We start from the raw sequence: 15,325 nt of genomic DNA, 5'->3' as shown, positions 1-15,325 counted from the left end.
TCTGCTACCCTTCCCGCCTATGCCTTTGTCATGGACCACCTCTCTCTCTCAAAATGCTAATACCACCAATTCAAAGGATTTGATGGCATCCCAACAATGGAACCATGAAACCAGTCCTCCTTTTGGGTAAAGGGTAGTAATGACCTAATTAAACACTAATTACAACAAGCATGAAATTTACATAAACTAAAATGAAAATTTTTATTGGTCAATTTTACACATTGGACACCCAATTGGGCCCAAAAATTGGCCACCCCTCCCCCCCTGCAATATTTCTTTAGCTTGAATTGGAATTTGTTGATGTACACTAAGATTGTTCTCCAATCTCCTTTAATTTCCAATCCTCCTTGCTTGGATGCACAATAAGTCTTCTATTCAATTTACCCCTTAATTTTGAAGGGGAATGGCCTCCAATTCACTCCTTCAGTGAGAAATTTGGCCCCAAAATCAATCGTGGTTAGTTGGCATCTTGAAATTCTTTGAAATCCCCCAATTTTAGAAGAGCTAAATTCCAAGCCTAAGGCCTCAAAAATTTTAGCATGCTTTTGGAGGTTGTTATCAAACCCCATAGTTTTTGCTATAAATTAGGGTTTAGCAATAGAAATTCTTCAATTGCATCCTACTAGGATTGAACTGTTAAAAATTAAGAACCTGTGATCCATTTCAATCTAACTGAATCATGTTTTCACATAGGAGAAATACGGTTTGATTGTTTCCAAATTACTAGTAGATGGATAAACTCCAAGGATTTGAAGAATTTTTAAGTAAAAATATAATTATATCAGAGTAATTCTTAACGCTCATTTTTTTGGGAAAGTGTTCATTGAGCTATTCTTCATACTCACTTCCATATGACTAAAGTTGTTCTATTACATCTTCAGGTTTTTGTTTTTGTTCATCATATTTCTCATGCTTATATTGACTTGTGTCGAGATAACAATTGTGTTATGCTCTTTCCAACTATAGAGTGAGGACCACCACTAGGGCATATTTGACATATGGATCTTCAACTCTCTGTCTAATCCTTTATGTGACTTTCTACTTCTTCACAAAGTTGGAGATTACAAAATTGGTCTCGGGCATATTTTACTTTGGATACACATGTATCATCTTGCACAAGTTTTTTGTCTTGACAAACTTGATTGGCTTCTATGCATCTTCTAGTTCGTAAGGACAATATATGCATCGATGAAAATATATTACTTTTTGTAGAGAAGGCTAGCTTCAAGAAGGATTATGCACATGCCCACATGGTGGTGTGGATAGAGTACTACACATGGCAAGATCTTAATAGATAGAGCATGCATGATAGACTTCAAAAAGTACTTGACCATGTAACTAAGCTTACTCACCAATCTCTTGTTATGTGGCATGTTTGTCAAGATGATAGTTTGCATTGAACTTTTTTACTAAAAAGAAAAAGGGGGAGAGAGAGGTGGCCGTGTATTGGCCAATCTTAAGAGCAATGTGTGTAATCATTGTCATCCTTAGGTCTTTATAATCCTCTTCTTCCTAGAAGACTGATGTATTATTCATGGTAACCAACATCCAAGCATCATGGTGCCATGTTCCATATCCTCTTCCATTTTGGTTAATCATTTGGCTTGATCTTGGCACCTTGTTCTTCAAAAGGTTTACTGGCATCTTGCAAAGGATTGTCTAGACGCAAAATTCTTTCGATTGGAATTGCTGGCAATATCGTGACTACTCTTTTGGGAAGGAAAATAGGAGGATGTGCCCAAGTTTAGTGGTATGGTACACCTCGGTTTGTCTTCTATTGTTTACTGATGCTACTTTAATGAGCCATGGGGGGGCTAGTATCCTATACGGCTAGGAGACTTTTCCAAATTTCTAATGGATACTACCACTTATGGGGTTGGATTGAAAGGGTGGAGTAACCTATGCAACATTTTCTTGCACTTTAATCGTCCTTGCCAAGATCGGGATCTTGCTTGCCATCTTAGTCTTGAGAAGGCTTTAGCTAACCAGGTTTATCATCTCTTGATTAACAACAATCATTGGCTGGTTACCAAAGCCAATGCGATTTGGGATATGCATAAATCTAAGGATTGGTGGAACTGAGAGTGATTGAAGGATGGCTAAACAAGATCCCATTCAAATCCAAGGCCTTTCTTTGGAGAGTGATCATTTGAATAGTGGTGGGCTATATTAAGTCCATATAAAACTTAACCCTTCATGTACATGTCATGATTTTCAAGAGTGTTGCCAAGCCTTATCTAGCCTCATTAAAAGGACAGCCTACTTATGCACTGACCTATGCTTTCTAGTAAAGGACATGTCGACAATTCTTTGCTGACCTAGATTGCACATTTCTTGGGATAATATTTTTAAATCCACCTTCTATGTTCCATACGTAGCTGACCACATAGTTGGGCTACTGTGTTGGAAACTTTGTGATCCCTCACTTCCACTTTTTGTACCACAAAATTGTAATGTAATAAACCAATTTGTGGTGTAACTTCTTTTATGTAATTGCAAGCACAAGCATCTCGTCTTTGCTATAGGCACTCTCTCTCATTATGATTTTTTATAAAAATATTAAAAGTGATTTTTTTATATATTTACCAAAAGATTAAAGACACTCTACTTGTGTTTTCTTGTCTTTGGGTAGAACACTCACATGCATTAAGAGCCATATCGACCATTATAGAATGTTGTGCAATCATGTTCCTTTGGTGCATTCTATTTTGTTCAATGTGTACCCAAGATTTGTGATTGCGAGGTGCTCATATCTAAGTTTCCCTCAAGACATTCTAAAATCAAGATGGAACATGCATTGCCATTGAAATGATATAGTACTATTCTTATGTGTATCGAGAATATAAGATTATGAAATAATACCTAATTTCTTTTTCGAGCGTAGTAAAAGTACACCCAAAAAAAAGTGTTACACAATCATATCGTGATGATTAACCAAGACCAAAATACATTTTGCCTTTGCAAAAGCTAAGGATAACTTTGGGATCAAGATGCTTTCATGTTACTCACATAGATCAATACCTTCCAATTGTATTCTTGATAGATATAGACCTTGGTGCAAACCCTACTAATTTTTTTTATTTGTCCAAGCAAGCTCGCTAAAACATTTTCCCCATACCAATGTACATATATTTACAAAATGCCAGTGCTACAAGTGAATTGGTCCATTGGGACTGTCTCATGGAGTATAGCTTGCCACAAACAAAAATAAAGAGAACAATAGACAGCTCAACATAGTGCTTACTCAAATTCTATCCAACGGATCCATTGTTTCTTTCATGCAACTCAGACAATTCTGCAAACTTCACACACACAATCCTATATCCCTTGCTCAACTCCAATATTCATTATAAGTCAAGAACCAAACAACAGATTAATGTTAGGTAGCACCAACATGTGGAGACCAGCCAAACTGCACAACCTATAAGCATGTAGCTTGTCTGCGATTCAGAGCAGGTCCAGTGTCTCCATTAAAAGCATTTTCCCAGCACTATGTTTACAACCACAATGAAGCCAGCTTCAACCATCAGGGTGCAGGCAGATGACTCCATGTAGTGACCATTCACTAGATGGTGCACCCTCAGCATTACATCCTGGCACCAAAGACTCTTGCACTACACCATTTGGTGTTTTCCATGGATCTTTGGGAGTCTCATGAAATGTCAAACATTATAAATCTCTGCAGGTTCCAAACATAAATTCTAGGAAATGTCTGCCACATAAAACAAAACTCAACCCATTAGATTTTACATGATAAGAGAGGTCTGGTAAATCATGTTTAACATAGTAATATGCACTGAATGGACACTGTAAAATATAAGGGTTGGTTAGATAGCTTCAATCATGATAAAATAGAGTCATTATGGAATGATTCAGCTTGCATGCCGTGTATAAAACCAAGACTGCAGTACCTTTATATCTCACTTCATTGTTGGCTATGTAGATCTTGAGGTAGGTGTAGAACTGCGGACTTGTTTTGTCATGTCTCTCATCCTTTCTAGTATCTCTTCAAAGGAAGGGCGTAAAGCAGGATCACTGCAAATCAGACGTGCACACAAAGAGTGTAAATATAGCCTCTTTGAACAATATAAGATGTTGCTCGTACAAATATACATATGTAGTGGGTGAATGGTCAGTAACAATGCCATGAGTTGGCTTACTCCTGATGTCCTTAGTCTCTAATTTAAGGGTTCTTGAGAAGCCTATCATGAGTGAAGATTCAAGAACAAAATCTGTATTTGGTTATGGTAGGCAGTCCAAAGGCAGCAAACTCTATCTATATTCGGTGGCAATAGAGACTATGCATCTGAAGCAGATTGCTGCATAACTGGCTGCACAGGGCTAGTGCAATGATGGATGTCATCTGGAGCAATCAAACAACAAATCAATAGCTGTGTTTTACGGCAAAGCAACAGCATGTAGCTGCAGAGATTACCACTGAGGCAGCAAGGTCTGTGTTTGAGGCAGCACCAGTAGTACCCAGCCTCAAAGATCTTCATTGGGCTGTAAGGGCTATGCTTGGAGCAGTGCTCATCCTCTGAACAAGTGGAGGATATGGCAGCAGTAGGATGGCACTGATGGGTGATGAAGACCTAGTGTTAGTGGGATAAAGTGGCCTCTCCCTTGGTCCCCATATTAAGGGACTTTCAAAGGCCTTTGTCCCACCCAAAACTCTTGAGATTTTTGGATTGAACTTAATTTGACCATGCTTGGGGCTGATTTTAGTCAATAAATTTAAGCACTGAGATTTAAGGCATTTGTCCTACCCAGAAGTCAGGTTTTTAGGATTAAATTTAATTTGACCATTTTTGGGGTGGAGTTTAATGAATAAATTTGGCCACTAATTTTGTCATTCTTAATTAATAAATTTGGCTTAAGTTGGTGTTTCTTAATATGCCCTAACAAGAGGAATGTCCAATAAAGATACTAAAATTAAATGGCATTGAAGAAAGGTATGGCTTGGGCATCATGCAAAAGGCAGACAGAAAAGTCTACTAAGGGACACCTCACCAAGCTTGCTCAAAAATCACAATTTATGATGCGAAATTTATCTGCAGCTCAAGACATGTATAGTTACCTAACATGACCTTTAGAATAGCTTATGGTCATTCTACATCAGCTTGTATCAGTTTCAAAGAAGAGTGAATGAAATTACAGGCTGTCTCTGAGGTACAAAATCGCACCACCTAAGAGGCTGTCACATACAGAACCCTCCCCATTATGAGAATGAAACTGCCTATGTGTTAGAACATTCACACTAGAATGACTACAAGTAGAAAATGACTTGCACAACCAGGACTATGTAGCCCAAGCGAGAAGCCAAGAATGATGATGGCAACTCTACAATGCAAAAATTTCAAATAAATGGATCATTAATCTGACCATCTTTGTCAAATAAGCTACAACATAGAATCATCGAGTCCAACCACTCATGTCCCCAATTAAAGCAAGAATGAAAATCCTCAGCATTGACAGAAAACTGAAATTGATGTGTACGTCTGACCTTTGCCAACAATCCTGCATGATTGCCACCAACTTGGGATCCAACCCAGCAGGAATTTCAAGTCTATGATCCATAAACCCGACAACTCCAACCACCTAAGATGCCAATGCAGTGCATTAAATATCAGTATACACCAGTAGTTCTGCATTAACATAGTCCGCAAGTTTACAAGATCTTTCTGTTATTCCCCTTTTCTGTAGCTGCAGATAAAGATACAGAAGGTGCACGGGGGTGGAACTAGCAGACCAACACACTGCCGTCAGTCTACAAACTACTTAGAATCTTCAGTAGACTATTTGTAACCTACTGGAGAACACAAGTGGTGGTACCATTCCAAAACAAAGACAGTGCAAGCCTTTTCCTGGACATGAAACATTGAAGTTTTTGCATTGTATTGTCAAGTGCAAAACAAAATTTTCTGACACAGATACTTCAAATGCATGTCAAAATCCCACGCAAAGGTCTAAATCCATCTCAAAAGAGTCAAATGAGAAATCAAGAAAATCGTCCATAGAGCCAAAACAAAGTGCAAAACATATCGGCAACACTCAGAAACATACAGCCAAACCTCAGAAATCACAGCTAGTCTTCCATAGTTTTGCAGACATTTCAACTAGATTGGCCTCAATATATTTCTCCATCAATATGTTTTCACATTTTGAAGGTAAAACCTATGCTTTATGATCGCACAATGAAACTACGTCAATCAGATACATGCACTATGCAAGGACATGTAAGCAAGAAGCTGGACATGATCATTTCTTGACACAGTTTTGTAAGCTTCGGTGGCTTAAACATATAGAGTTCAAGCAGCAGTTACAAGGATAAAACCTGCATGGCATTCAGGCCTTCCCATGGAATCCGTTCTGTTGCCAGTTCCCATAGGATGACCCCAAAACTGTAGACATCCGACCTGCATAAGAAGCACCGCTAGTACATCATTTGTGTCTAACATCAGAGAAGAAGATGTCTATGACTACCCTTGCTAACTTACTTTTCATTAGATGGCTCGTTTCGAAGAACTTCAGGGGCCATCCATTGAGGCTGAAATACAAAGTTATAGTCAGCTTTATGAATGCTTCAAACTGAAATATCGGAAAGGAAAGAGGGTTACTGTCTTCACGTACTGTGCCCTTTCCAGACTTTGAAGTAAGATAAGTTGCATGTTTCATCCTTGACAGTCCAAAATCACCAACCTGTACAACACCAAAGCCCATCCTTTCAACAATTCAACCAATACTGAATGTTTACGTTCAGAACACTTCATCAATGTTGGAAAATATAGCCAATGTGATCAATATCAGTGATACCTTATCAACAATTCACATTGTCAATATGGTGATGACTACACACCCCTCACAGCATGTAAGCATCTCAATTAATCCCCTATAAACTTGCCCAGACTTACATGAGTGAATCACATAATTACTGCACACATTACTGCTAGGTGCTCTAAACAAGAAATATGAAAGTGGATTTTGCTGCATTGTTACAGGCAATGGAAATGGCAATATCACCAGCACAACAGGTGTCTGGCCAGCATGCAAAAGCCATATTCACCAATGGGAACAACCCAACCCAAACAAGGTCAATATGTGAAACCAAGAAAGAGAAAACTTGTTGAAGCACTTGAACACTATCGGTGTACCACACTATCGCGCATTAGTGATTGAAGCCATGCGAATAATCTCTGACCATGGAGCAGCCACATTGCCAAATAACAACCCCTTCTGCTGATCTCTCTCTCTCTCTCTCTCTTTTCGTGAAGATAATTGAATTAAGTAGTAAATATTTACATCAGACCATCAGGTCAGCATTTTCACTGTGTATCTCTTACTTTCTGTTACATCAGACCATCAGGTCATCCGAGACACTCTCTCTCTCTCACACACACACACACTCACTCTCACAGAACAACCTATTACATGAACAGTACTATCAGATCACACAGGAGAAGTTGGAGTGAAGCAAACAATCGCCATCCAGGGAGCAGCAATATCCGGAAGAACCAGGTCCGCTGACATCATAGAGGAGATTTGCCATAAGACTATTCCTCGCACACTGGCCACATGCCCATGGATGCCCCATGCTGAATCAAAAATAAAGGCATTGCGAGTACGCCATATATACCACAGGGTTGTCCATCTGAGGAAATGAAATAGGTAGGAACAATCTGAACTTAAAGAGGGCATAGAGGACATATCTCCCATAATCCACAAACAAACTGATAGGTGGTGCTGAGTCACTGAAAACCACACACAGGAAACGAAATTCCAGATCTGTCGTGCAACAGGGCAGGAGACAGAGAGGTGAAGCAATGTCTCATCACACGTAGTGCAGAAAACACAATGCCCAGCAGAGATCTTTCGGGCGCGGAGCACTTCACCCGTAGGAAGCCCCCCAATGAGCAGCCGCCACATGAACACTTTTCCCTAATACGGGACCTTAGACTTCCAAAGCTGGATAAATCTTTCCCGCCACTTCTTATTACTGTCCTTATGATGCCATAATCTATTCACTTTCCCCATGACCCATTTCTTAGCTTCCACCATCTGATGATATATCTGATTAGCTGACCTTTTCCCAAAATCATCAAGAAGCACAAACATCCAATCACGCCAAGGATCCAATGGCTATAATATAGGCAAAGGAAAAAACCTGTAAAGACTGTCATGTATAGGCGACCAAATGTCCCTGTATCCACGCGGCACCCAAAAGTACTGACGAATACACCTAAAGGAATAAAGACGGGCCTGCCCAGGAATAACACCATCACTGACTGTCTTCAACCCCAACCTAACCATCCAATTGAACTTGTCACGCTGCAAATCTTTTTGTGGCCAATTCAATAACCTTGAGCAAGCCAGTATTTCTCCTTGTAGCAATTTTTCATCTTTCCGAATATCCAGGGGACACCAAAGTGCGAAACGGAAGCATCTCCTGCCAAGAAGCTATCAAATGAGAAAGAAGAAAAAACTGGGAGACCTTTAAAGGCCTCATAGAGTTAAGAACATGCCATCAGGAAGCATGAATAACCGTGCTACCATGAGAGATGCCCGTTTTTTCTATGAAGAATTTAGCAATGTCTGACCAAGGATGACACTGAGTACATAGACTCTGTAACAAGGAAAGCCTCAAAGCAGCCATATGCAAATTGACATCCAACAAAGCTGCACCCCCCATCCTTTTCAGAGTGGTCACGTGTTGCCAGGAGATCCATACCTGTCCCAAACGATTGCCTTTCTTTTTCTAGAGCATAAATCTGATAGGTTGAACCATATCCAAAACGGACTTCTTTGTCCAAGGAAGTAGTGGTAGAAAGAATGAGATCATATTGATCATTATACATTGAGCCACTTTTAGTCTAACATGTAGTGGCCAACTCTAGGATTTCCAGTACATGAACCTGTCATGAATTCGGGAAGCCATCGAATCCAACAAGGCTCAAGGAGCAACCTCCACACCAATAGGGTATCCCAAGTGTCTGGTTATATTGCCCCTTGTGATCGTAATTCCATTCCAGCCCAAGGCCTGCAGATCGTTCTCCGTACAAGAGAGAGGATAGATTTCTGAGTATTAATGTGAAGACCCGATGCCAAAGCAAAAAGATTTCGAACCACCATTGCCTGATTAACATTAATACCATCCGCCTTAAGGAACATAAAAGAATCATCCACCAAAGATTGACCCACAAGCTGGTCACCGCCAAGAAGAGTTAAGCCAACTATCTCACCTTGAGCTGCCAACTTATCCAGTAATGAGAGCATGGGGTGAGTAACCAAAGCAAACAGCAAAGGGCTAAGAGGACAACCTTGCTGAAGAGACCGGGATAAGGCAATTCCCTCAATAATCCCTCCATTAAGAGCAATATGGGCCACAGCACCCTAACTGATAGTATCAACTAGAGAAATCATACGGGGCCCAAAACCCATTGCAGACATTAATTACCGCAAGAAAGACCAGCTGACATGATCAAAAGCCTTCTCAATATCCAGCTGAAGCATAACAACCTATTGGCTAGATGCTTTGGCATAGTCAATTCCGAGCTGAACATTCAAAATTTTGTGCATAATATTCCGACCTTTAATAAAACCATATTGCCGTGGATGAATGAGGAGCGGAAAAACTTTTTGCAGTCTGTTGGCAATAATTTTAGAGAAGATTTTATATAACAATCCCATAACAGAAATGGGCTCCATTGTTTCAAAGAGGTCGGAGAGGGAACCTTGGGCAACAACCTGATGACAGCTTTCTTCCAATCCATAGGCATCATACCAGAGTTCCACACCTGCTGACACAAGCATGTTAATGGGTCCTTAAGCTGTTGCACATGGGCTGAAAACAGCTCATTAGGAAGCCCGCCCCAACCAGGACTTTTCCTTCTAGGCAAGTGAGACAACACCTCTTCCACTTCATCTTCAAAAATATCAGCCTCCATTAGATTCACCCATTCTGGTTTGGCGTGATTACTAACAGGTCACAAATATATGTTTGAGCCGAGAGAATAGCATCGGAAAGAATCTCTTGCGAACCCAACAAGGCCCTGTAAAAGTCGACAGTCATCTAAATAATGGAGGCAGGATCAGTCACAATATTAAGCACACAATATTTTCCCGGGCATATTTCTGATGCAGACGAGCAAAAAATTGATGAGCTTGACAGTTGTTGTCATGTAAAGCTTCAGCTGTGGCCAACAATTTATATTTTGCATATTCCTCTTCCTAAAGAGATTGGACCCTACCTTTCAGCCATTCAATGCATGTGAGCAAGTCATTGTTAGAGTCCCCAGTCTGACACAAAGACAAGGAATGAGCTAACAAGGATTGAGCATGCTGCAATTCAGCTCGAAACAAGGAAGCATGCTGAATACCATATTGTTGGGTTCCCTTACCCAATCTGCTAATCGAGAAAGACCATATCGATGCCATTGGATTCCTGCAAATTCGCCATTATAGAAGTAGATGGTGATCACAAGATGTATCGCTGTACACTAAACAGGCTGTGTCCCACCAGATCTGGGCTGGGAGTGACTTCTGCAGGTCCTGTGTGGAAACACTCTACGCCGAAATAGTAGGTGCAAAAGGAGTTCTCTCTCCTTCAGTCGTTCACGCAGACGCCACAAGCAGAAGGGATGCCAAATCTGTAGGTCGAGCAAAAGAGAGTATGTACAAGGAACGCAGTAGCAGGTCGATTTACAGGGCTTTTAACAGGGCGGGTAGGTGTGACACACTACCTATCAGAAAAGAAGGGAGGACCAAGAAGACTGCGTGTGACCCTCCTCAGACAGCGACGCTGCTGATCCGAGGTGCAAGCTTGTGGAGACAAAGAGGATGCAGAGCTACAGGACGAATAGGGTTTACCCGTTTAACGACAGGCAGAAGACGATGGCACTGGGGCAAATCCAATTAAATCCGATGAAGCATCAGCGCAAAAGGTCGCCAAGGTGAGATGTCGAGGCAGGGCTTGATATTGACGTCAAGGTGGTAGAATAAACCCCACGCTGGTCTGAGGGGAGATCTCCCACAGCGCACAAGGCAGAAGCTTGTCACTAGGTCAGGAGGGAGCCAGATCCGCCATCTTGACCTCTCTCTCTCTCTCTCTCTCTTTTTGTGAAGAAGTTTGAATTAATGTATAGAAATATTTACATCAAGCCTTCTGTCCAACCAAGCAGGATTAGAGACCAACATCAAACATTCATGAAGGCAAAAGGCTATGAAAACACCATGCTATAGGAACAAAAGAAGAGGATCATGAAGTGGCGGCATAATAGGGGTAAAGTGAACAATATCCATGCATGAAGCAACCACCTCTCCAAGTATCAAGCCAGCCGAAACCATGGATGTAATTTGCCATAGTAGCAAGCCTCACACACAACCCACATGACGATGGATGCTCAAGGCTGAATTAAAGATAAAATCATTGTGAGTCTGCCAGATGTGCCAAAGACTTGTCCATCGTATAAACTAAAAGAGGCAAGGATGACAGGATTGTAATGTGGCCATGGATGGCATCTTGCCCAAAACCCAAGAATGGACTGGCGTTCTCTGATTGTCACTGAGGTCCATACTCTCTCTTTTTTTATAATAGTTAATTGTATTGAAGCAGCAACCATTGGAAATCCTTCACTTGGAGAGCAAAGAGGCAAGAGGAAGCACACAAATCAACATTCTCCAAATAAAGACCTTGGATTGGAAACGCATTTTATTTAACCAACTTGTTATTACCACATATTTCCATCATGTTTCACCTTTCTCGCCGATACCCCAAGTGCTATTGCGTTTATGGACAAGCCAATCCTTATCGCAAATAAGCAAATGACATGCACAGGACACAAACTTGGGATGTTCAAAGACCCAGTCCTTTGGAAGCATCGATAGCCCAACCACTTGGAACCAAATAGCCAATGGTAGTGACCAAACCTTCCACGCCGCTGAGCAAGTAAGGAACCGATGGCAAGGGTTTTCTACCAACATTTGACAAAAGACGTAGCAGCCATTGGAAATCCTTCACTTGGAGAGCAAAGAGGCAAGAGGAAGCACACAAATCAACATTCTCCAAATAAAGACCTTGGATCGGAAACGCATTTTATTAAACCAACTTGTTATTACCACATATTTCCATCATGTTTCACCTTTCCCACCGATACCCCAGGTGCTATTGCGTTTATGGACAAGCCAATCCTTATCGCAAATAAGCAAATGATATTTCTGATTTGCTGAAGCACAACCCAAAAGCAACTGACAATCAATCATCCAATCCTACCAAGGGGCCTCTTGGTTTAAAGAGGGAAAAGGCTGCATAGCCCATAAAGAGGTGGAGATGGCGTTCCACAAATTGCAATAGCCTCGAGAAACACGAAAGTAGCGTCGAACTAATCTGAAGGACATTAACAGCCCCACTGACAAGTAGAAAAGCATCAGCAATAGTGACAAGTCCCATGTGTGACATCTATTCAACATCAGCCTTTGTTCCTTACCGAGAAAGAGGTACTCCTAGCTCGCAATAGAGTTGTCTAGACAACTAGCACTACACAAGGATATTGAGTGCTAGTATGCTCGAACAAAGGCATGGCTATAGCTACATGGATTACAAATGAATCACCTCCAACTACTACAGCACAGCCTAGATTGTTCCCACTTGGAGCTCAACAAAGGGGAATTGAACATCATTGGGATGGACATTATTCAACTGCACACAACCAGGACATGGGTGACACCTACTAAGAACCTAGGGTCAAATATGGCATTCTATCAGAAGCATCTTCTACACATCACCCGATGGCTTTGTCATCCATCCATGATACATGGACATACTTCTGTCATGGAGTATGATATGCCATTGGCCAGCTCCGTACATCTTCACATCAACTGTGGATCGAGACAAGCAAGTATGGAGTGGATTCCCTCCCCCAAAAGGATAGGATTTACCAGCTCTTTCAGCTTGAGCCACTGACAAAAGAGTACTATATATGCAAATACCTAGTATACTATGAGATCAGAGGATGCTTCCATTGCCTTTTTAGAGAGAGATTTGGACCAGTACCTACGGTGATAGATTTCTTGGATCAAAGAGGCTATTTCTATTGGAGCTATGCCGACATACAGAGCACCTCCTGCAAACTCACAAGCAAGCACCTAGAGACATACATTAGCATACACTCACAGACTTCTATAGAGCTTCAGATATTACATCATTATCAAGGAGTCTTACCTCATCGGTTTAGCTTCTCTATGCTAGATAGACCCATTAGAGATATCTTGGGATGAAAGTACCCCCAAAGTCATAGCATTAGATGACAACTATTTTTGGGACTCTGGAAAATTTCATGACTCACAGATGTAACATTTCGGTCTCATAGGTCGATTTGGCCTTTTATAGATGTTAATATAACACTCTCTCTCTCTCTCTCTCTCTCTCTCTCTCTCTCTCTCTCTCTCTCTCTCTCTCTCAAGCATATACCAAATAGTCCAATGATGGTGCAATCCAAAATAGGAATAAAAAATAAATGCATATCAAATAGTCCAATTATGCCAACAGCCCCAAAAGTGGAAAACAATCAGTACATATGGCTGCACAAAGTCCATAAGTTTAGGCTTGCCAAAAACCCAATCTCATGGATGCACAGATGCCCCAGAAATATAACGCAAAACCTTGAACAGTAGAGACCATATGTGTCTTCCCACCCAATGGAACAAAAGCCAACATTTACAAGTCTCCTAATTGTAGTACAAAAGAAGAAAGCACCATTGGAAACGTTGCATCTTGAAAAAGCAGCAACAAGAGGGAGTCCATGTACCAGCATTCTCCAAATAAAGACATTGCATTTGAAGTGCAACCCACTATCACCATGGATTTCCACCAAGCTTTGCCTTTGTGGAGAAGGAAATCACTCTTATCCATCAATCACTCGTGATATATTTAATTGGTAGATGTGTGCTTTAAGATCAGCCATCCACGAATTTTCGGATCTACCAAGGCTATCCATGTCTAAATAGGGAAAGGTTTGCTAAACAAGCAAGGATGTTGAAATGGTTTCCTGTGAATTACAATACCCTACATGAATAATCCTTTGCACTCACTAAAATGACATCAAAGTTTGCCATGCAAGTAGAAGCACATCAGCAATAAAAACTAGGATAAGCCTTTACATTCTATTTAATTGGGCTGAACTTGTTTTCCTTCCCATGAAACAATTTTAGAAGCAGCCAACATGTCCCTTACAGAAAGAATCGTGCTATGGAGACCCAAGGTTGCTGACCAGCACACATCTTTAGATAAAGATCAAAGTGTTATCATATGTGTCTCCACATCTAAAATTACTCCTCCTCATTCTTTTATGTGTACTGATATGATCCTAGGAAATCCAAGTAATGCCAAAAGTAAAACTGCTCCTCCCCCATATTCTTATATGTATACAGATATAATCCTAGGAAATCTGAGCTATGCCAGAATGTGTAGTCCTTTTTCGAGAGCATCAAAAGAATAGATTGTAAGATTTATTGCATGCGGGGGGTCTTAGACCATGCTAGCAATGGCAAATAATATGAAATCATAGGCATCATGATTGTTTGAGCAATCTGTAAGTGCACATGGAAAGGCCATGCTGGTGATTTTCGATAGACAAATTTGTAAGCAATGTGAGTGAATATTCAATCAAGCTCATTTTTAGACAAAACCCCCAAGTAATATCCCAAGTGTCTTGTAATATTGCCATGTGTAGCCACCTCTCCTTGCCAACCCAAAGCTAGCAAGTCCCATTCTGTGCAACTGATGAGCATCGATGTGATGGTATTAATATGCAGCCTTGAACCCAACCCCAAAGTCCAATATGTCCATGACTATGAGAATGTTGGCCTTACTAGCTTTCAAGGACATAAATGTATCCAAGGCTTGACTGCTCACCTCCATTATGCATTACTCTCAAAGAAGAGACCCTGTTGATAGTGTAGATCAAATGAAATATTCCTTGCTCAAAACCCATCTTCTACATGAGTTGGGCATAAAAGACCAAAGAAGATGGTCAAAAACTTTCTCTAAAATCCACCTGAATCATTATTATCTCCAGATTTGTATGTTGCACATAATCTGTTCTCATTTGCACATTCAAAATGTTATGCAGAATATTCCTCCCCTTGAGGAACCCATGTTGGGCGAGCCCTCTATCATGCAAGGCCCTCTGTCAAAGCTGCAATTTTAGCCTGTTGATAAGACTGCAGCTGGAAATCCTAAATGAGATTTGTCCAGATTGCAGCTGGAAATACAGTTAGAACTTATAAACCAGATTATAAGACTTGCTTTCTGTCATGATAACACCCCAATACA

At 40.8% G+C, this 15,325-nt stretch overlaps 1 protein-coding gene across 4 annotated transcripts in view; it reads right to left on the bottom strand.

Moving 5' to 3' along the window:
- Positions 1-3,001: 3,001 nt before the first annotated feature.
- Positions 3,002-15,325, bottom strand: part of LOC148037195 (uncharacterized) — a 52,978-nt gene continuing 40,654 nt past the window's right edge. Inside the window, exons 9-14 of one of the 4 annotated variants that reach the window (XM_087676115.1) lie at positions 6,631-6,699; positions 6,498-6,547; positions 6,335-6,416; positions 5,504-5,598; positions 3,912-4,035; positions 3,002-3,712 (exon numbers count right to left, since the gene is read on the bottom strand). In XM_087676115.1, the coding sequence (XP_087532241.1) occupies positions 3,936-4,035; positions 5,504-5,598; positions 6,335-6,416; positions 6,498-6,547; positions 6,631-6,699 (396 nt within the window). In that variant the 3' untranslated portion in view covers positions 3,002-3,712; positions 3,912-3,935. Of the gene's footprint in view, positions 3,713-3,911; positions 4,036-5,503; positions 5,599-6,334; positions 6,417-6,497; positions 6,548-6,630; positions 6,700-15,325 lie in introns of those variants that run through there. The other 3 variants (XM_087676117.1, XM_087676118.1, XM_087676116.1) reach the window with 3 other exon arrangements.

Source organism: Lygodium microphyllum, chromosome 4 (assembly GCF_053477565.2).
Source record: "Lygodium microphyllum isolate KBCC chromosome 4, Lygodium_microphyllum_v1.1.10, whole genome shotgun sequence".
Lineage (NCBI taxonomy): Eukaryota > Viridiplantae > Streptophyta > Polypodiopsida > Schizaeales > Lygodiaceae > Lygodium > Lygodium microphyllum.
This window is presented reverse-complemented; position numbering and strand designations above follow the sequence as displayed.